Source organism: Ranitomeya variabilis, chromosome 1 (genome assembly GCF_051348905.1).
Source record: "Ranitomeya variabilis isolate aRanVar5 chromosome 1, aRanVar5.hap1, whole genome shotgun sequence".
NCBI lineage: Eukaryota > Metazoa > Chordata > Amphibia > Anura > Dendrobatidae > Ranitomeya > Ranitomeya variabilis.
The window spans coordinates 513,954,391-513,977,307 of record NC_135232.1 but is presented as its reverse complement, the minus strand read 5'-3'; the positions used below and the strand labels follow the sequence as shown (position 1 = coordinate 513,977,307).

General features: G+C 45.8%; 1 protein-coding gene across 1 annotated transcript in view; it reads left to right on the top strand.

Moving 5' to 3' along the window:
* The window catches only part of LOC143796622 (uncharacterized), a 73,701-nt gene that overhangs the window by 750 nt on the left and 50,034 nt on the right, over nt 1-22,917 (top strand). The window contains exons 3-4 of the mRNA XM_077281039.1: nt 644-717; nt 935-1,086. Coding sequence (XP_077137154.1) covers nt 644-717; nt 935-1,086 — 226 coding nt within the window. The remainder of the gene's footprint in view (nt 1-643; nt 718-934; nt 1,087-22,917) is intronic.

The following is a 22,917-nucleotide window of genomic DNA, read 5'->3' as shown; positions in this document are numbered from 1 at the left end:
GAGTGGTAACCTTGTCCATCAACCATGATTTGCAGGTATCCAGCCATTGTCAATCACAGCCAGATGAGAAGGTTGTCGCATCAAACCTGCATCACTAGATGCTAATTTTAGTGTAGAATTTTCTGCTATAAATTAGCTGCAGATTGTCTGCTGCAACTACTTAGTGCATGTGAATGGACCTTAAAGGAAATCTGTCACCCAATTTTTCACCTATAAGCCGTGGCCACCGGCATCAGGGGCTTATCTACAGCTTTCTGTAATGCTGTAGATAAGCCCCCGATGTATCCTGAAAGTTGAGAAAAAGAGGTTAGATTATACTCACCCAGGGGCGGTCCCAGTTCTGTTCTTGTCCGATGGGTGTCCGGTCCGGGGCCTCCCATCTTCTTACGATGATGTCCTCTTCTTGCCTTGATGCTGCAGCTCCGGTGCAGGTGTACTCTGATGAGGGCAGAGCAAAGTACTACAGTGCGCAGGTGCCTGGAAAGGTCAGAGAGGCCCGGCGCCTGCGCACTGCAGTACAATCTCCATCTACTGGCCCAAAGTAAAGAGTGGTTTGCTGATGGCATGTTTTCCACAACACCATCCCTGTTCAAGCGACTTTATACAATCCATGTAGTCCACAGTGGCCTTGTTGTTCCTGTAGTGTACACCTTACTGATGGACAAGAGCTGTTCAGCATACCAGAGATTGCTACAAGAGCTGAAGAACATGCAACCTGTACTGCAGCCACACAACCTGATGCTAGATTTTGAACTAGCTGCAGGCATTTGAGAATGAATTCCTCAACCTCAAGAAGACTGGTTGCTTCTTAGACCTATCACAGTAAGTTTGGCATAAAGTTCAAAATGAAGGACTCAAGGTGCAATATCAAGGTGACCACGAATTTGCTCGTTGGATACGCATGATACCTTCCCTTGCCTTTCTACCAACACAGAATGTTGTGCCTTCATTTGAAGAGTTAGTGGAAAATCCTGAATTTCCACAAGAAACCATACCCATTGCCAACTATTTTGAAGATACCTATATTGGTCAAATGACTCAAAGAGGACATCAGGCACCTTTGTTTCCAGTTGAACTTTGGAATATGTATGAACGAACATTAAATGATCAACAGCGAACAAATAATGATGTTGAAGGATTGCACTGTAGCTTTCAAGAAACATGTGGTACTCTTTTCCCAAATATATACCAGTTCATTAACTGTCTGAAACATCAGAAAGAGCTCCACAGTTAATTATTCAGATAATAGCAGAAAATCCCACCACTGCAAGAAACAAAAAATACTCTGCAATTTCAGCAAGGGTTAAACGTTTTGTGCAAGATTTCAGCAATAGAAGCTTGATAGATTATCTGAGAGGCATCACCTACAGCTTTGAATTTTAGTTGATGGTCATATATTTAGCTGTAAAATCATTCAAACATTAACACCTGCAATTTTTCTTTTCTTTCCTCTTTTTCTCTAACCCTTCCCCCTCTATACCATTTATGTTTCTTGTTTAACAGTTTTAATTTATACAGTTAAAGCGTAACACTAAAACAAACAAGTTTTGCTATGTTATAATACCTGCGGCACTAATCTTCTTTTCCAATGGAGAACCCCTTCCAGCAACTTCACTTCTGTGTGAAAAGTCCCATCCAAGTTCCAGCAACAGGCTCCATGTGATGCAGGATTTCAGTGGCTAATAAGGAGGTCATTTTGCCTTAGTAGCAGAACTTGTGGGTGGACTCTAGGGGGCATGGCTACACGGGATGTGCAACGGTCAGGCCTCTTTCAGACTAGCGGTTTTGCTGGCAATTATCGCAGCAGTTTAAAACCGCAGCGGTAGTCGCCAGCAAAACCACTACATAGCACTCGATTTGCCCAATGCAAGTCAATGGGCTCAAATCGCGGGAAAACTGTGCAAAAGCCGCACGGTTTTCCATTTAAAAAAATGTTCTATCTTCCTGGCGATTACCGCAAGGCTGAAAGAGGCATCAACGTGCTCCCTATGATGTATACAGGGCTGCTGGTTCACAGCCCCCTGCAAAGCTCCCCAACGCCCCATGTGCTCAGTCCTTTACTGGCTTTACACAGGGGGAAGCCCTCCTTTTGTCCAGGATCTAGCACATGAGGGTAGGGGGAAGGGGAACTTTCCAGAGGGATGTGATCGAACAGCCCTAAATGTATCTCAGGAAGCCTAAATCCGTCCACAATTTCTGCTACCAAGGGGGCCTGACTTCCTTAGTAACCACTGAAATCCTGCAACACATAGAGCCTGCTGCTGTAACTTGGATGCGACTTTTCACACAAAACTAAATAAAATTTGCAAAATATTACATTTAAAAAAAATAAACTAAAGCTGCTGGAAGGGGTTCTCCATTGGAAAAGATCAGTGACCCAAGTACTATAACATATCAAAAGTTTTGGGGCTTTTTTTAGAGTTACGCTTTAAATATATTGTTCTGCAATGTTGGTTGGTTTGACCAATTGTTAATATTTTTCTGTCTGTTTGTAAAGTGTCTTATCTAGAAAACTCAAAGTTTTGGAATTAAAAAAAAACTGTAACTTGATCACATTTATACATCTTAGACCCAAAATATGATTAGTGAGAAGTGAACCTGCCAGATTCAGCACCCCCAAACTATCATCTCCATTGAACTCAATGGGTATGGAGACTCAGAGGAGTGGAGGATCTGTCCACCAAATCCTCATCACTAACCAGATAGTAAAAAGAAAATATATATATTGCTACTTACTCCTTTGCTGAGGTACCGGCAGACGCGGAGGGTCCTCTTCAGTCCTCTTCCATGCACTTCCACATTGTGTGAATAAGTCATCCTATCCGAGGGAATCCCTTACAGGATTCCTAGCTAGGGATTCCCTTGGTCAAGAAGACTCTCCACACAGGTCGGGACCTCAGCAAAAGGGAGAGAAGTAATTTTTATTTTCTGATGAGCAAACTCCGAACATTGCCTGTTTGGGGTTGGTGTGGTTGAACCCAAGCAGGCAATGTTCGATACAAACCCTGAACTTTCCAGATTGGGTTTGCTCATCACTAGATACAGTATATGTAATGGATGACAAAAAGCCATTAAGTGTAACACCACTAGTACATGACAGTAAAATGATGGTCAATTGCTTTAGATCAGGGGTGTCAAACTCATATTCACCAAGGGCCACACTAATTTAATGGTTATCCCCAAAGGGCCATTTGTTGCTGAAAGACTGGATGCACACAACCGAGTCCCGTCCAGAACATGCATTTCTCTGCACAGAGCAGTGCATGCCCCTGTATAAGGCATGACACGGTGGATCAGCTCTTTGCCAGGCACTGTCACATCTTCCCTGGATCTCACTGAAATGATGGAGAGCTATGGCTGCAGCTTCCAGTCACTTCTCATTGTTGTTGGTGTTGAAAGTTGCTGATAAACAGCTGGTTCAATGCAGAATACAACTGGACCCTATTCTTGGCCTAATCTGAGGAATGGGTATCTATTGAAAACGGATCCTGAAGTGAGAATACCACTTTTATCTGCTGCTCCATTCTTTTGTATACTGGCAGAGTGTTCTGTGAGGGCTAATCCCAAAACCCCCATCTGAAGACGTGATAAAGAGGTTCTGTAGAAGCTGGTTAACCACCACTTTAGTTCAGCAAAGCCAATATCTCAGTTCTGCAGAGATGGTTGGTGGGATTAACCCTGTAGTCAGTCAACAATCCCCCTGCTTCCATACATAGCCTGCATTAAAGGGGTATTCTCATGCCGAACAGCAAAATCAAAATAAGGCAGCATGCTTCAGCAATCATGTTGCAGTAAGCATGCTGCCGATCTTCCCCTCCTGGTACTTACCTAGATAAAGGTCTTCTGCTCATCTTTGCTTAATTTCCTGGCTGTGTGGGCTGGCAATGGCCATGCTGGATCCGGAGGCCACCATGAGTTTTGGTGGCAGGAGATAGAAGAAAAAGCCAGTCCTAGGAGCGCAGAAAAAAGGACTCTGACACCAGGTTGAGTTGAGCCACAACGCGTTTCAATGGTATACACCATCTTCTTCAGGTGGACACCTGAAGAAGACGGTGTATGCCATTGAAACGCGTTGTGGCTCAACTCATCCTGGTGTCAGAGTCCTTTTTTCTGCGCTCCTAGGACTGGCTTTTTCTTCTATAACCTGTTATTATATCCTCTATTGGGGTGCCCAGCTGGAGCTGCGGGGACTCGGCTGTCTACCTTCCCCTTCCTGGGACTACTGCCAGCTTTCTACTTACAAACCACCCAACTATTGATCTATATACAGTATGCAATTCCTTGGTGACAGGAGAGGCATCCTTCCCCCTGGTTGGACTGATGAATGGGGCAGGAGTGACATCATGTCAGTGAGCGGCCTTGGGACATTCGGCCTCACTGCTGCGGCATTCATCATGCTTCATGGATCAGTGATCCAGAGAAGGTGAAAAGACAGCCAGAAGCAGGAGAAAACATCATGGGGAACTGCTAGACTGCACTCCGTGACCCAAGGAGCTGCAACTGCGACAGGTAAGTATGTCCATTTTTTTTTGTTCTAGGGTGATACTTAGGGTTGAGCGACTTTCATTTTTTTAAGATCGAGTCGGGTTTTGCGAAACCCGACTTTGTCCAAAGTCGAGTCGAGTAATGTCGGCCAATTATCGCGAAAAGTCGGGGATCGACTGAAACATGAAACCCAATGCAAGTCAATGGGGAAGCATAGTCGGCAGTGAGTGGAGGCCAGGAAAACACCTACAGTGCCCATTTTAATGCCAAAAACATCCATTCTTGTTTCTGAAGCTTGTCAATCTTAATTAACTTTATAATAATAGTTGGGCATTGGAAATTGGGGATCATTTGGCAAAAGTTGTGGGGGGTAGGGCTGGTTCAAGGTTTTAGTGGGCCCAGGAAACGTGGACTACGTCACGGCGGTGGAGCAGTGAGAGGTAAGTATTTCAACTTAGCAAATGCTGTGATCCTGAGCAAGCAGGGAGGCCCACTTGTTCGCATTGGCACTGGCACAGGGCTCCTCAAAGTACGGCGGTGTGTTTGCACGGCGGGGGCGCCTCCCACCGGCAGCGACACTTGCGTACTCTGAGGGGCCCTGTGCCAGTGATGTCGCCAACGAGTATGCCCCCCTACCTGTTGAAGAAACCTGCACTTTCATCTGCACCTTCCTCTTTGTCCCCGTGTAAGGTTTTATAGTATGCGGGAAGGGGAACCAGACTTTCAGCAGGGTCAAATTCTGGCTGTGTAGCGTGCAAGGGGAATGTAGTGGTCCGGGTCAAAGTACCACACGACTCATCTAGCACCGGCTGGGCAATGGGCAGGATGAGGAGGAAACACTGATATAAGCCCAAATAATAAAGTGGGTAAAATGCAGTTCAAAATTGGTAACAGGACTAACCAGGTGGCATTGCTTAGTTCAGTGGAGTAGAAAACCCAGGAGCAGCAGACACTGTTAGTAGGGCCAAACCACACAAGTAGGCCCTATGCAGTTTAATATTACAAATGAAGGCCGAAAGCCTGAAGATTAAAGGTCAGGAAAATAACACAGGACAACACCAAGGTGCGGCACACACCGTTAGTAGGCCCCAACCACCAATTTTTAAAAACAACTACTTAATGAGAGCCTGAAGGTTGAAGCTCAGACAAGGAAACCTGAAGGAGAACACCCAGGAGGAGAAGAACACCCAGGAGGAGGAGAACACCCAGGAGGAGGAGAACACCCAGGAGCGTCAGACACTGTTAGTAGGCCCCAACCACCAATTTTTAAAAACAACTACTTAATGAGAGCCTGAAGGTTGAAGCTCAGCTTTATACAGTGGAGGACAACACCAGGGAGCGGCAGACACCAATTTTTAAAAACAACTACTTAATTAGAGCCTGAAGGTTGAAGCTCAGCTTTATAAACCTGGAGGAGAACACCCCGGAGGAGGAGAACACCCAGGAGCGGCAGACATCACTAGTAGGCCCCAACCAAACTAGTATCCCAAATGCAGTTTCCTATTTTTTTTAAAAACCCGAAAACCTGAATTGAGGACAATTTGAATTAGAGATTGCAGACAGACTTAGTAGGCTGTCCCCTGTGGACCATGCATCCACCACATTAACCCATTGCGCCGTAATGGACACGTAACCTTCCGTGGCCATGCCTACAGGTCCATGCGTCTGTTGTCACGTGCACCTTTGTACTCACAGATTGCCAGAGTGCATGCAGTCTTTTACATGCTGGTGGAGGGCTGGGATGGCTTTTCTCGCAAAAGAAGTGTCGACTGGGTAGCTCGTAGCATGGTACAGCGTAGTCCATCATGGCTTTATTAATATTACATAAAATAAATAAATAGGCTCTATGAACTTTAAAATAGGTTCCAGGGGTACACGGGCAGCATTGGTGTGGTCAGTGGAGGACTATTGGAAGGAGGGACCGCAGACAGACTTAGTACGCCTACAATTAAAATAAGTGGCTATATGCACTTTAAAATAGGTTCCAGGGGTAGACAGGCAGCATTGGTGTGGTCAGCGGAGGAGGATTGCAAGGAGGGACCGCAGACAGGCTTAGTACGCCTAAAATAAATAAAAAGTGGCTATATGCACTTTAAAATAGGTTCCAGGGGTACACGGGCAGCATTGGTGTGTTCAGCGGAGGAGGATTGCAAGGAGGGACCGCAGACAGGCTTAGTAGGCCTAACATAAATAAAAATAGGCTCAAGTCACTTAGAGTTATGTTACATGGGTACACAGGCGGCATTGGTGTGGTCAGCGGAGGAGGATTGCAAGGAGGGACCTGTTGTGAATTCCGTTCTGGAGCTCCCTCCTGTGGTTGCTAATGGTATTTTTGTGGGTTCTGCCCTTGGGCTCCCTCTGGTGGTTTCGAGTGGAACTGCTGCTCCTTTAGGTAGCTGTAGCAGCTGCCTTCACTGATCGCCTTTCCTGGGTTTGTTATTTAAACCTGCTCTGGGCTTTAGTTCATGCCAGCTGTCAATGTCTTAGGTTGAATTTGGTTCTCTCCTTGGATTTCTCATATGGCCTGTCCTTGTCAGCAAAAGATAAGTTTTTGCTAGTTCTTGTTTGTCCATTTGCTTTGGACTCTATTGCTTTGCAAATATGTCTCTTTTTGTCCAGCTTGTCACTATGTCATATTCAGGCTAGCTGGAAGCTCTAGGGAAGCATATTTGCCCCTCCACACCGTGAGTTGGTGTGGAGTTCATTTTTGTAAACTCTGCGTGGATTTTGTAGTTTTTTAATACTGACCGCACAGTATCCTTTTCTCTCTGTCTATCAAGTTTAGTATTGGCCTCCTTTGCTGAAATCTGATTTCATGTCTGTGTACGTCATTTCCCTCTCCACTCACAGTCAATATTTGTGGGGGGCTATCTTTCCTTTTGGGGTTTTCTCTGAGGCAAGATAGCTTTCAATTTCCTTCTTTAGGGGTAGTTAGTTCTTAGGCTGTGAAGAGGGAGAGTCAGGAACATCCCACGGCTATTACTAGTGTTGTTGTTAGGATTAGGGACTGCAGTCAGTAGAGTTACCACCTCCTCAGAGCTCGTTCCATGTTGCGTTTTAGCCACCAGGTCATATCCGTGTGGCCTCTTAACCACCAGGTCATAACAGTACAGCTGGCCCACAATGTGTTTTTACTGTGGTGATTCTGCTCATGCTATTTCTGATTGCCCTAAGCGTACTAAGAGGGTCCCTGGGTCTGTTACCATTAGTACTGTACAGCCTAAATTTCTTTTGTCTGTTACCCTGATTTGCTCATTGTCGTCCTTTTCTGTTATGGCATTTGTGGATTCTGGCGCTGCCCTGAACTTAATGGACTTAGAATTTGCCAAGCGCTGTGGTTTTTCCTTGGAGCCTTTGCAGAGCCCTATTCCCTTAAGGGGGACTGATGCTATGCCATTGGCCAAGAATAAACCTCAGTACTGGACACAGTTAACCATGTACATGGCTCCAGCACATCAAGAAAATATTCACTTTTTGGTGTTGCATAATTTGCATGATGTTGTTGTGCTGGGTTTTCCATGGTTACAGGTACATAATCCAGTGCTGGATTGGAGATCTATGTCTGTAACGGGTTGGGGTTGTCAGGGGATACATAGTGATATTCCTTTGATGTCCATTTCCTCGTCCCCTTCTTCTGAAGTTCCTGAGTTTTTGTCGGATTTCCAGGATATATTTGATGAGCCCAAGTCCAGTTCCCTGCCTCCTCATAGGGACTGCGATTGTGCCATTAATTTGATTCCTGGCTGTAAGTTCCCTAAGGGCCGACTTTTCAATCTGTCTGTGCCAAGCATGCCGCTATGCGGAGTTATATAAAGGAGTCCTTGGAGAAGGGGCATATTCGCCCGTCTTCGTCACCGTTGGGAGCGGGATTTTTTTTTGTTGCCAAGAAGGATGGCTCCTTGAGACCCTGTATAGATTATCGCCTTCTTAATAAGATCACGGTCAAATTCCAGTACCCTTTACTTTTACTTTCTGATTTGTTTGCTCGGATTAAGGGTGCCAGTTGGTTTACTAAAATCGACCTTCGAGGGGCGTATAATCTCGTGCGTATTAAACAAGGTGATGAATGGAAAACAGCATTTAATACGCCCGAAGGCCATTTTGAATATCTTGTGATGCCATTCGGGCTCTCTAATGCTCCATCGGTATTTCAGTCCTTTATGCATGATATCTTCCGGAATTATCTGGATAAATTCATGATTGTGTATTTGGATGATATTTTGTTTTTTTCCGATGATTGGGAGTCTCATGTGAAGCAGGTTAGGATGGTGTTTCAGGTCCTTCGTGGTAATGCGTTGTTTGTGAAGGGGTCTAAGTGCCTCTTTGGAGTTCAGAAGGTTTCGTTTTTGGGTTTCATTTTTTCTCCCTCGGCTATTGAAATGGACCCTGATAAAGTCCAGGCCATTCATGATTGGACTCAACCCACATCTGTAAAGAGCCTTCAAAAATTTTTGGGCTTTGCTAATTTTTATCGTCGCTTTATTGCTAATTTTTCTAGTGTCGTGAAGCCTCTGACCGATTTGACGAAGAAAGGCGCTGATGTGATGAATTGGTCCTCTGCGGCTGTTGAGGCCTTTCAGGAGCTTAAACGTCGTTTTACTTCTGCCCCTGTGTTGCGTCAGCAAGATGTTTCTCTCCCTTTTCAGGTTGAGGTTGATGCTTCTGAGATTGGGGCGGGGGCCGTTTTGTCTCAGAGAAATTCTGATGGCTCTTTGATGAAACCATGTGCTTTTTTCTCCAGAAAGTTTTCGCCTGCTGAGCGTAATTATGATGTCGGCAATCGGGAGTTGTTGGCTATGAAGTGGGCATTTGAGGAGTGGCGACATTGGCTTGAGGGAGCCAAGCATCGCGTGGTGGTCTTGACTGATCATAAAAATCTGATTTACCTCGAGTCTGCTAAGCGGTTGAATCCTAGACAAGCTCGGTGGTCTCTGTTTTTCTCCGTTTTGATTTTGTGGTCTCGTATATTCCGGGATCTAAGAATGTGAAGGCTGATGCCCTTTCTAGGAGTTTTTTGCCTGATTCTCCGCTGGTTCTTGAGCCGGCTGGGATCCTCAAGGAGGGGGTGATTCTTTCTGCCATCTCCCCTGATTTGTGGCGGGTACTTCAGGAGTTTCAGGCTGATAAACCTGACCGCTGTCCAGTGGGGAAACTGTTTGTTCCTGATAGATGGACTAGCAGGGTAATTTCTGAGGTTCATTGTTCGGTGTTGGCTGGTCACCCTGGGATTTCCGGTATCAGAGATTTGGTCGCTAGGTCCTTTTGGTGGCCTTCCTTGTCGTGGGATGTGCGTTCGTTTGTGCAGTCCTGTGGGACTTGTGCTCGGGCTAAGCCTTGCTGTTCCCGTGCCAGTGGGTTGCTTTTGCCTTTGCCTATTCCTGAGAGGCAGGGGCTGACTGGCCCAGGTGGCAAAGAGGCAAATGCCCCCCGGGCCGCTCCCCCAGCAGCCGTTCAGGGCCGGCTGCCTGGTGGTGGCTACAGCCACACAGCAAATTGTGCGCAGCCATGTCTGCTGTACTGTGACACGGCTGGCAACAGACACAGCCGCATCACAGTTAGCGCACATGTCTGCGCTGGGGCCAGGAGCTATGCTTGGCTGTCACCTTGACGGCTGCGCAGCTACTGCTCCCTTCATGTTCTCTATACTTCCAGGTTAGGTGTTGGGCATGCGCGACGGTGTCCTCACCCACACGCCGACATGACCCGGATGCTAGAAGCAGAGAGGCACTGCAGGGGAGCGACTGGTGAGGTAAGTATGAAGAACTTTTTTGTTTTCTTTATAAAATAAATGTAATGGTGGGTTTCTGCAAGTCATGAAGTGGGGGGTGTAAGGAGGCTGCACATGATGGAATTTGGGGGTTAAAGGAGACTGCACATGATGGAGTGAAGGGGTAAGTGGGGCTGCACATGATGAAGGTTGAGTTGGGCTGTACATGATGGAGTGGGGCTGCACATGATGAAGGGGGAGTGGGGCTGCACATGCTAGTTTAGTGGATAAAGGAGACTGCACATGATGAAGTGGGGAGAGTGGGGCTGTACATGATGGAATGGGGCAGCACATGATGATGTGGGGGTAAGGGGGATTGCGCATGATGAAGGGGGAGTGGGGCTGCACATGAAGTGGGGGGGTAAGGGGGACTGCACATGATGAAGTGGGGGGTAAGGGGGACTGCACATGATGAATTGGGGGTTAAAGGGGACTGCACATGATGAAGTGGGGGGTAAGGTGATCTGCACATGAAGTGGGGGGTAATGGGGACTGCACATGATAAAGTGGAGTGTAAGATGGACTGCACATGAAGTGGGGGGTAAGGGTGACTGCACATGATGAAGTGGGGGGTAAGGGGACTGCACATGAAGAAGTGGGGGGGTAAGGGGACTGCACATGATGAAGTGGGAGAAGGGGACTGCAGGACTGCACATGATGAAGTGTGTCTGATGTGGGACTGCTCATGATGAAATGGAAGGGGGATAGGGGGCTGCAAATGATGAAGGGGCACTGCAGATGAAGTGAGGGGGTGATAGGGGACTGCAATGAATGAAGTAAGGGGACTTCAAATTAAAGTGGGGGGACTGCAAAATGATAAATTCAGTGTGAGGGACAGGAGACAGCAATTTAATTGAAGGTGGGGGTGGGGAGAGCAAATGATCAATTGAAGAGGGGGTGGGGAGAGCAAATGATGATCTAGGGGAAGAACAAATAATGAATTTTAAGGGTGGGGGAGTAAATGATGTATTGAATGTGGGGTAGAGCAGTTGATAATGAATAGAGGGTGAGAGAGAAAGACATGACAATGAATTGGGGCGGGAGGGGCATATAACTATAATGAATCGGGGTTAGGGTTAGAGTGGTAGGTACATAGTGGTGGGCGTTGAGGATGAAGTGACTGGTAATGAATTGGGGGAAAGAGTACAGGTGCTAATTAATTTATATATTAAATGGGGAAAGTGGCTATTTATAGTTAGTGGGTGCACAGTGGTGGATTATAATTTATATTTGGAATGGTCGGTTAATAATAATAATTATAATAATTTTATTTCTATAGTGCCAACGCTTTACATTTTAGAGGGGACTTGTACAGACAATGGACATTAAGCATAACAATAAACACATAGATCAACAGATACCAAAAGGAATGAGGGCCCTGCTCGCAAGCTTACAATCTATGAGGTTGCATAATAACCAATTATATATTGTTTGTGGGTGCACCTCTGTATTCAGATGTCTAGTGTACACCATGTTCCAAATTATTATGCAAATTGGATTTAAGTGTCATAAAGATTGAATTGTTTTGTTTTTCAAATAAACTCGTGGATGGTATTGTGTCTCAGGGCTCAATGGATCACTGAAATCAATCTTAAACACATGTGATCATTAGTTTTCCAGGTGATTCTAATTAAAGAATTAAATTATAAAGCAGACCACAGGTTTCAAGCAATATGGGAAATAAAAAGGATCTCTCTGCTGCTGAAAAGCATTAAATAGTGCAATGCCTTGGTCAAAGTATGAAAACATTAGATATTTCACGAAAACTTAAGAGTGATCATCATACTGTGAAGAGATTTGTGACTGAAACAGAGCACAGAGTTCATGCTGATAAAGGCATAATGAGGAAGGTTTCTCCCAGACAAATTAATTGGATAAAGAGAGCAGCTGCCAAAATACCATTACAAAGCAGCAAACAGTTATTTGAAGCTGCTGGTGCCTCTGGAGTCCCTCGAACCTCAAGGTGTAGGATCCTTCAAAGGCTTGCTGTAGTGCATAAACCTACTATTCGGCCACCCCTAAACAGTGTTCACAAGCAGAAACGGTTGCAGTGGGCCCAGACACACATGAAGACTGATTTCCAAACAGTCTTGTTTACTGATGAGTGTCGAGCAACCCTGGGTGGTCCAGATGGATGGTTGGTGGATGGCCACCATGTCCCAACAAGGCTGCAACGTCAGCAAGGAGATGGAGGAGTAATGTTTTGGGCTGGAATCATGGAGAAACAGCTGGAAGGGCCCTTTAAGGTACCTGAAGGTGTGAAAATGACCTCGGCAAAGTATATAGAGTTTCTGACTGACAACTTTCTTCCATGGTATAAAAATCAGAATTGTGCCTTCAGGAGCAAAATCATCTTCATGCATGTCAATGCGCCATCTCATGCTGCAAAGAATATCTCTGAGTCATTGGCTGCTATGGGCATAAAAGGAGATAAACTCATGGTATTGCCACCATCTTCCCCTGACCTCAACCCTATACAGAATCTTTGGAGCATCATCAAGCAAAAGATCTATGAGGGTGGGAGGCAGTTCACATCAAAACAGCAGCTCTGGAAGGCGATTCTGACTTCATGCAAAGAAATACAAGCAGAAACTCTCCAAATACTCACAAGTTCAATGGAGGCGAGAATTGTGAAGGTGATAACAAAGAAGGGTTCCTATGGTAACATGTGACTTGGCCTGTTAGGATGTTTTGGAGTTAAATAGCTTTTTTGTTCAGTGAATGTGACCTCCTAATGCTGCAAATTCCACAAATTAGCATTTTCAGTTCTTTAAAACAGATCAAATGTTTAGAAATTCTACTGTGACTAATAATTTGGAACAGTGCATTTTGAGTTTTTACTCATTTTGGAGATTATACTGTTATCATTGGGAGGTTTCTCCAATAAAATTTGATGTATACTCTTTTATTAGACTGACTGTCATTTGCACCGACCATTTAGGAAAATCCGAGAAAAATATAATTTGCATAATAATTTGGAACATGGTGTAGAAGAAAGGGAAAAAGTGGGGAATGTGGTCTGGAAGCCGTGCTCTAGGTAACTGTGTTATTTTATGCAGAGACGAGTCCTGGCTGGAAGCAGTGATGGCAGTCTGTGCTGGATGAAAATGAAAAGCAAAGATGAAGGACTTCAGCTAGAGACATCACTAGTGAGTCAGTGTATTACCTGTACACTGACACTATACACTGTATACTATATACAAAGCTCCTGTGTATAATGTCACTGGCAGTGGTGATCACTGTATTACCTGTACATTGACACCTTATACAGATCTCCTGTGTATAATGTCACCAGTGATCACTGTAGTATCTTTACACTGACCGTAAATACAGAGTTCCTGTATACAATGGCACTTAGTGTTGTGCTTTTTTAAAATTAATGATCAGTATTGTAGTATACTAGTAGCAAAGGTTGTACACTCCCTGACAGAAGTAATGTCGCTTATCCATGTTATGTAAATAAAAGCTTATAACCTGATGTTAAATTCATCCATTGGTTGTATAAATTATTCTTTTGAAAGCTGAAACCTTCCAAAATGTGGTTTAGGTTAAGAAAATAAATTGACATTAATGCAGAAATATTGATCAGTTAATGGACACAGAATGGTCAGATTTTAGCAAGACAAAAGTTTTGTCGCCTGGTCACATAATGCACCCAATCCTAGTTTACATCCTCACCTGTGCTCAGTAAATGATCGGTTATTTAGTGTGTGTGTATAAAAAGAAACCCAGCACCCCAGACCTTCACTTGAACTGCAACTTGAGCTCTTGACAACATGCCAAAAATCCACCCTGTGACCAAAGCCTGGATTATCAAGAGGCTGAAGACCAGATCCACTGCAGAGGTGGCGGCCACCTTTAATGTGTCTCAGCGTCAAGTACAAAGAATTAAAAAAAAGATTTGAAGAGACTGGAGATGCGTTTGACTAGCCCAGGTCCGGCAGACCCCACAAGACAACTGCTCAGGAGGAATGTTTGTTGGTTAGAAAATCCAAAGCAAGCCCCTCTTCCACAGCAGCAGAGCTCCAACAGGTCTGGTCACCTCAAGTCCCTGTGTCAACTAGTAAAAGTTAAATTCACCGCACGTGACACGCCGATCGTTAGCAAGGCGCGGGAGCGCCGCTTGTCATAACAGACACTGCAGGTCCACACTACTGGACAGGATCTTCCATAGGCAGACATTTAGATTACAATAGAGCTTATATTGCACCGCTGGGACTTTCCGCCTTCTCTGTATATCACTATCTTAGCTGGAACAAGCGATTACGTGACAAAGGCTCTGGTTGAGCCAAAACGTTGTATATAAAAAATCACAGATGCTGTAATATTCTGTTACGCTCCCAGTTTATGTATAATAAATTTATACCAGACTTTGCATAAGAAACCTAGAGAGAGTGCAGTGAATTTAACTTTTACTGTTATTCTGGGCCATTGGTCCGTTACACCAGCACCTTGCCATATTAAGGCTGAGTGCACACCTAAACCTTTACCTGTGATAACTAGAACAGTTTGTAGGATTCTGTCTCAAAATGGCCTCCATGGTCGAATCAGTGCCCAGAAGCCAGCACTAAACAAAAGGCAAATAAAAAACCGTGTGGCATTTGCAAACTCCCACAGCCTGCTAAATAGATGGACACTGGAAAAGTGGCAGAAGATGGATTTCTCTTCAATAGAATTACACCGCAGCTGCCACAAACACTGCAGGAGACTTACTGGAGCCAGTATGGATCCAAAATACACCCAGAAGACAGTTAAATTTGGTGGTTGAAAGATCATGGTCTGGGGTTACATTCAGTATGGGGGTGGGCGAAACATTTGCAAGGTGGAAGGCAATATCAATAGCCTAAAATATCAAGAGGTATTAGCTACCGCTTATATTCCAAATCATAAAAGAGTTCAAATTCTGCAGCAGGATGGTGCTCCATCTCATACATCCATCTCTACAACAAAGTTCCTCCAGGCAAAAAAGATCAAGGTGCTCAAGGACTGGCCAGCCCAGTCACCAGACATGAACATCATTGAGCATGTTTGGGGAAGGATGAAAGAGGAAGCTTGGAAGACAAAACCAAAGAATCTAGATGAGCACCACAACTTCATTCACCAATGTTATGCAACATATATTTGTATTTTAAGTTAATTATTTGTCTGTGGGCAACAAAAATTTTGTCTTGCCAAAATCTGACCATCCTGTGTCCATTAACTGATCAATATTTCTGCTTTGATAACAATTTAATTTCTTAACATAAATCACATTTTGGAGGGTTCCAGCTTTCAAAAGAATAACTCATACAACCAATGGATGAATGTAACATCAGGTTATAAGCTTTTATTTACATAACATGGATAAGCGACATAACTTCTGTCAGGGAGTGTATGGTGGCATCATTGGTCTTTGTATAGAATGTAGTTTCATGTAGAGGTAATGGTGATATTATAATATTATGTATTCTCTGTAGTGGTGATAGTACTAGGCACTGTGTAGCTGTATTGTGTGTATGTTTGTAAGTAAGCTCCGTTATGGCACCATATCTAAGCAGTAAGCTTGGTTCTGGTACTCTATCAATGTAGTAATCTAGATTATGGTACTGTATGTATGTCGTAATCTCAGTTCTGCTCCAGTTTCTATGTAGCGGACTTGGTTCCATGTAGTAGACTTATTAAGCTCGGTTCTGCTCCCATCTCTCTGCAGTAAGCTCGGTTCTGCTCCCATATCTCTGTAGTAAGCTCAGTTCTGCTCCCTTATCTCTCTAGTAAGCTCGGTTCTGCTCCCTTATGTCTGTAGTATGCTAGGTTCTGCTCCCATATCTCTGTAGTAAGTTTGGTTCTGCTCCCATATCTCTGTAGTAAGGTCGATTCTGTTCCCATATCTCTGCAGTAAGCTCGGTTCTGCTCCCATTTCTGTGCACTAAGCTCGGTTCTGCTCCCATATCTCTGTAGTAAGCTTGGTTCTGCTCCCATATCTTTGCAGTAAGCTCGGTTCTGCGTCCATATCTCTGTAGTAAGCGCGGTTCTGTTCCCATATCTCTGTAGTAAGCTCGTTTCTGCTTCCTTATCTCTGTAGTAAGCTCGTTTCTGCTGCCATATCTCTGTAGTAAGCCCCGTTCTGCTCCCATATCTCTGCAGTAAGCTTGGTTCTGCTCCCATATCCTTGCTGTTAGCTCGGTTCTGCTCCCATATCTCTGTAGTAAGTTCGGTTCTGCTCCCATATCTTTGCAGTAAGCTCGGTTCGGCTCCCATATCTCTGAATCTAGTGAGTTCGGTTTTGCTCCCATATCTCTATAATAAGCTCTGTTCTGCTCCCATATCTCTGTAGTAAGCTCGGTTTTGCTCCCATATCTCTGGAGTAAGCTCGGTTCTGCTCCTATATCTCTGTAGTAAGCTCTGTTCTGCTCACATATCTCTGTAGTATGCGCCGTTCTGTTCCCATATCTCTGGAGTAAGCTCGATTCTGCTCCCATATCTATGCAGCAAGCTCCGTTCAGTTCCCATATCTGTGTACCAGCCTGTTTTTAAAGCCTGTTATCTCTGCTACTTTAAGGGTACTGTCACACTCTGCAACTTTCCAATGATCACGACCAGCGATACGACCTGGCCGTGATCGTTGGAAAGTTGTGTGGTCGCTGGGGAGCTGTCACACAGACCGCTCTCCAGCGACCAACGATGCCGAAGGCCCCGGGTAACCAGGGTAAACATCGGGTTACTAAGCGCAGGGTCGCGCTTAGTAACCCGATGTTTACCCTGGTTACCAGCGTAAAAGTAAAAAACAAACAAACATACTCACATTCCGGTGTCCTTCAGGTTCCTTGCCGTCTGCTTCCCGCTCTGATTGAGTGCCGCCGTAAAGTGAAAGCAGATCACAGCGGTGACATCACCGCTGTGCTCTGTACTGCCTTACCGCCGGGAGTCAGTCAGAGCGGGAAGCAGACGGAAAGGGACCTGACGGACACCGGAATGTGAGTATGTACGGTTTGTTTGTTTTTTACTTTTACGCTGGTAACCTGTGTAAACATCGGGTTACTAAGCGCGGCCCTGCGCTTAGTAACCCGATGTTTACCCTGGTTACAAGCGAACGCATCGCTGGATCGCTGTCACACACAACGATCCAGCGATGACAGCGGGAGATCCAGCGACGAAAGAAAGTTCCAAACGATTTGCTACGACGTACGATTCTCAGCAGGGTCCCTGATCGCTTCTGCGTGTCAGACACAGCGATATCGTATGGATATCGCTGGAACGTCACGGATCGTACCGTCGTAGCGATCAATGTGCCACTGTGTGACAGTACCCTAATGCAGTAGCCAGATATAAGCAGGGAAAAGGAGGGCCACCGCAACTCGAGGGCCACTGCCTTGTGATTGCCCCCCAGGCTGAAAATTGCCACCCAGCCCCTGCTGAGAGGCCCTGGACGCATATTTCCATGGATTTTATTTCTGATCTTCCTGTTTCTCAGAAGATGTCTGTCATCTGGGTGGTTTGTGACCAGTTTTCTAAGATGGTCCATTTGGTGCCTTTGCCTAAGTTGCCTTCCTCCTCTGATTTGGTTCCATTATTTTTTCAGCATGTGGTTCGTTTGCATGGTATTCCGGAGAATATTGTGTCTGATAGAGGTTCCCAGTTCGTTTCTAGGTTTTGGCGGTCCTTTTGTGCTAGAATGGGCATTGATTTGTCTTTTTCTTCAGCATTCCATCCTCAGACAAATGGCCAAACGGAGCGAACCAATCAGACCTTGGAGACCTATTTGAGATGCTTCGTGTCTGCTGATCAGGATGATTGGGTGACCTTTTTGCCGTTGGCCGAGTTTGCCCTTAATAATCGGACTAGTTCGGCTACCTTGGTTTCGCCTTTCTTTTGTAACTTTGGTTTTCATCCTCGTTTTTCTTCAGGACAGCTTGAGCCTTCTGACTGTCCTGGTGTGGATTCTGTGGTGGACAGGTTGCAGCAAATTTGGACTAATGTGGTGGACAATTTGACGTTGTCTCAGGAAAAGGCTCAGCGTTTTGCTAACCGTCGTCGGTGTGTTGGTCCCTGGCTTCGTGTTGGGGATCTGGTCTGGTTGTCTTCTCGTCATGTTCCTATGAAGGTTTCTTCCCCTAAGTTCAAGCCTCGCTTTATTGGGTCTTATAAGATTTCTGAAATTATCAATCCGGTGTCTTTTCGTTTGGCCCTTCCAGCTTCTTTTTCCATTCATAATGTGTTCCATAGATCCTTGTTGCGGAGATATGTGGTACCTATGGTTCCCTCCGTTGATCCTCCTGCTCCGGTGTTGGTTGAGGGGGAATTGGAATATGTGGTGGAGAAGATTTTGGATTCTCATCTTTCGAGGTGGAAGCTTCAGTATCTGGTCAAGTGGAAGGGTTATGGCCAGGAGGATAATTCTTGGGTTGTTGCCTCCGATGTTTATGCTGCCGATTTGGTTCATGCTTTCCATTTGGCTCGTCCTGATTGGCCTGGGAGCTCTGGTGAGGGTTCGGTGACCCCTCCTCAAGGGGGGGGGGGGTACTATTGTGAATTCCGTTCTGGAGCTCCCTCCTGTGGTTGCTAATGGTATTTTTGTGGGTTCTGCCCTTGGGCTCCCTCTGGTGGTTTCGAGTGGAACTGCTGCTCCTTTAGGTAGCTGTAGCAGCTGCCTTCACTGATCGCCTTGCCTGGGTTTGTTATTTAAACCTTCTCTGGGCTTTAGTTCATGCCAGCTGTCAATGTCTTAGGTTGGATTTGGTTCTCTCCTTGGATTTCTCATATGGCCTGTCCTTGTCAGCAAAAGATAAGTTTTTGCTAGTTCTTGTTTGTCCATTTGCTTTGGACTCTATTGCTTTGCAAATATGTCTCTTTTTGTCCAGCTTGTCACTATGTCATATTCAGGCTAGCTGGAAGCTCTGGGGAAGCAGATTTGCCCCTCCACACCGTGAGTCAGTATGGAGTTCATTTTTGTAAACTCTGCGTGGATTTTGTAGTTTTTTAATACTGACCGCACAGTATCCTTTTCTCTCTGTCTATCAAGTTTAGTATTGGCCTCCTTTGTTGAAATCTGATTTCATTTCTGTGTACGTCATTTCCCTCTCCACTCACAGTCAATATTTGGGGGGGCTATCTTTCCTTTTGGGGTTTTCTCTGAGGCAAGATAGCTTTCAATTTCCTTCTTTAGGGGTAGTTAGTTCTTAGGCTGTGAAGAGGTGTCTAGGGAGAGTCAGGAACATCCCACGGCTATTACTAGTGTTGTTGTAAGGATTAGGGACTGCGGTCAGTAGAGTTACCACCTCCTCAGAGCTCGTTCCATGTTGCGTTTTAGCCACCAGGTCATATCCGTGTGGCCTCATAACCACCAGGTCATAACAGGACCGCAGACAGGCTTAGTACGCCTAAGATTAAAAAAAGTGGCTATATGCACTTTAAAATAGGTTCCAGGGGTACACGGGCAGCATTGGTGTGGTCAGTGGAGGACTATTGGAAGGAGGGACCACAGACAGACTTAGTACGCCTACAATTAAAATAAGTGGCTATATGCACTTTAAAATAGGTTCCAGGGGTACACAGGCAGCATTGGTGTGGTCAGCGGAGGAGGATTGCAAGGAGGGACCGCAGACAGGCTTACTAGGCCTAAAATAAATAAAAAGTGGCTATATGCACTTTAAAATAGGTTCCAGGGGTACACGGCAGCATTGGTGTGTTCAGCGGAGGAGGATTGCAAGGAGGGACAGCAGACAGGCTTAGTAGGCCTAAAATAAATAAAAATAGGCTCAAGACACTAACAGTTATCTCGCAGGGGTACACAGGCAGCATTGGTGTGGTCAGCGGAGGACAATTGGAAGGAGTGGCGCAGACTTACTAGGCCTAAAATAAAAAAGCTGGCTCTATGCAGTTTTAAATAGGTTACATGGGTACACAGGCAGCATTGTTGTGGTCAGCGGAGGAGGATTGCAAGGAGTGTCTGACACAGTTAGTACTCCCAAAAAATAAATAGATGTTAATGTCTCGCAAAACAATAAAACAAAAAAACAAAAGTGTGGCATACTTAGGTAGAGGGGTGGGCTTCTCTGCTGAGTTTCAGACATAGTAATTTGGCACTACGTATTTACTGGTGTCAATATAGGACACTGACCCTGAATATTTTAACTAGCATATCATACATGTCAACAAATTGGTATTGTCAGTGCCAGGCATTGAAGGATGTCAGCGCCTAGACTAAACATTGTTGGAGCTGTGAGAGATAATTTTGCACGTGGTAGAGCACAGTTTGTGCTGGGGGGGGTGAACTCTCTTGTGGCCGGCGGTACAGGCCGTTACAATGGTGTGTCTGACGTTGGTTGCACGCCACCACCGCCAGAGACACTTTATTGTACTATGAGGGACCCAGTGGCAGTGCCGTCGACCAAAAGCGGGCACACCCACCTCTTCAGACAAACGGCACTCTAACGGGTGCTTGCGCCAAGTGGCGAGACCACGGCCCCGTGGGGGGAGTTTTCCCATTTAGGGAGGTGTAAACATGTCGTATGCTGGACAAACAGCTGCTGCAAATTAAGAGATTGGAACACTCAGTAAGACCAGTCCACAAGCAAGACATTTTTATAGGAAAGCTAGGTGTCAGCTGGGAAAGGTGGGGCAAAATAATTTGAAATCCAGGAGTGGTTCATTTTAATGAAGGTTAGATCATCAACATTTTGGGTAGCCAGACGAGTCCTTTTTTCAGTTAATATTGAACCATCAGCACTGAATACTCTTTCTGATAGCACACTAGCTGCTGGGCAAGCAAGCTCCTGCAATGCATATTCTGCCAATTCAGGCCAGGTGTCTAATTTGGATGCCCAGTAATCAAATGGGAATGACTGTTGAGGGAGAACATCGATAAGGGCTGAAAAATAGTTAGTAACCATACTGGACAAATGTTGTCTCCTGTCACTTTGAATAGATGCTGCTGTACCTGTCCTGTCTGAGGTCATTGCGAAATCACTCCACAACCTGGTCAGAAAACCCCTCTGTCGAACGCCACTTCTGATTTGTGCACCTCTAACGCCTCTGCCCTGTATCCCCCTGCAGCTCGTGTGAGAACCATCACCGGCGCTGTGTGCTGGGAATGCCTGAATCAAACGGTCTACAAGAGTTGCTTGTTTGGTTGCTAATATTTGTTCGAGGTTCTCATGTGGCATAATATTTTGCAATTTGCCTTTATAGCAAGGATCAAGGAGGCAGGCCAACCAGTAATCGTCATCGGTCATCATTTTAAGAATGCGTGGGTCCCTTTTGAGGATACGTAAGGCATAATCCACCATGTGGGCCAAAGTTCCAGTAGTCAAATCTGCGGTTGTGCTGGTTTGAGGGGCAGTTACAGGCAAATCTACGTCACTTGTCTCCCTCAAAAAACCTGAACCCGGCCTTGCCACACCAGCAATTTCCATTGGACCCGGAGAAGCTTCCTCATTTAAAAAATACTCATCCCCATCATCCTCCTCGTCCTCCTCCTCTTCGCCCGCTACTTCATCCTGTAGACTGCCCTGACCAGACAATGGCTGACTGTCATCAAGGCTTTCATCTTCCTCGGCTGCAGACGCCTGCTCCTTTATGTGCGTCAAACTTTGCATCAGCAGACGCATTAGGGGGATGCTCATGCTTATTATGGCGTTGTCTGCACTAACCAGCCGTGTGCATTCCTCAAAACACTGAAGGACTTGACAGAGGTCTTGGAGCTTCGACCACTGCACAGCAGACAACTCCATGTCTGCCATCCAACTGCCTGCCCGTGTATGTGTATCCTCCCACAAATGCATAACAGCACGCCTCGGTTCGCACAGTCTCTGAAGCATGTGCAGTGTGGAGTTCCACCTTGTTGCAACATCAATGATTAAGCGATGCTGGGGAAGGTTCACAGACCGCTGATAGTTCTGCATACGGCTGGAGTGTACGGGCGAACGGCGGATATGAGAGCAAAGTCTGCGCACTTTGAGGAGCAGGTTGGGTAACCCCGGATAACTTTTCAGGAAGCACTGCACCACCAGGTTTAAGGAGTGAGCCAGGCAAGGAATGTGTTTCAGTTGGGAAAGGGCTATGGCAGCCATGAAATTCCTTCCATTATCACTCACTACCTTGCCTGCCTCAAGATGTACAGTGCCCAGCCATGACTGGGTTTCTTTCTGCAAGAACTCGGACAGAACTTCCATGGTGTGTCTGTTGTCGCCCAAACACTTCATTGCCAATACAGCCTGCTGACGCTTGCCACTAGCTGTCCCATAATGGCACACCTGGTGTGCAACAGTGGCCGCTGCGGATGGAGTGGATGTGCGACTGCGGTCTGTGGACGAGCTCTCGCTTCTGCAGGAGGACGAGGAGGAGGGGGGGGCCAACACCTACAGCCAACTGTTTCCTAGACCGTGAGCTAGGCAGAACTGTCCCAATATTGCTGTCCCCTGTGGACCCTGCATCCACTACATTCACCCAGTGTGCCGTGATGGACACGTAATGTCCCTGGCCATGCCTACTGGTCCATGCATCTGTTGTCAGGTGCACCTTTGTAGTCACAGATTGCCTGAGTGCATGGACGATGCGCTCTTTAACATGGTGGTAGAGGGCTGGGATGGCTTTTCTCGAAAAGAAGTGTCAACTGGGTAGCTCGTAGCGTGGTACAGCGTAGTCCATCAGCGCTTTGAAAGCTTCGCTTTCAACTAACCGGTAGGGCA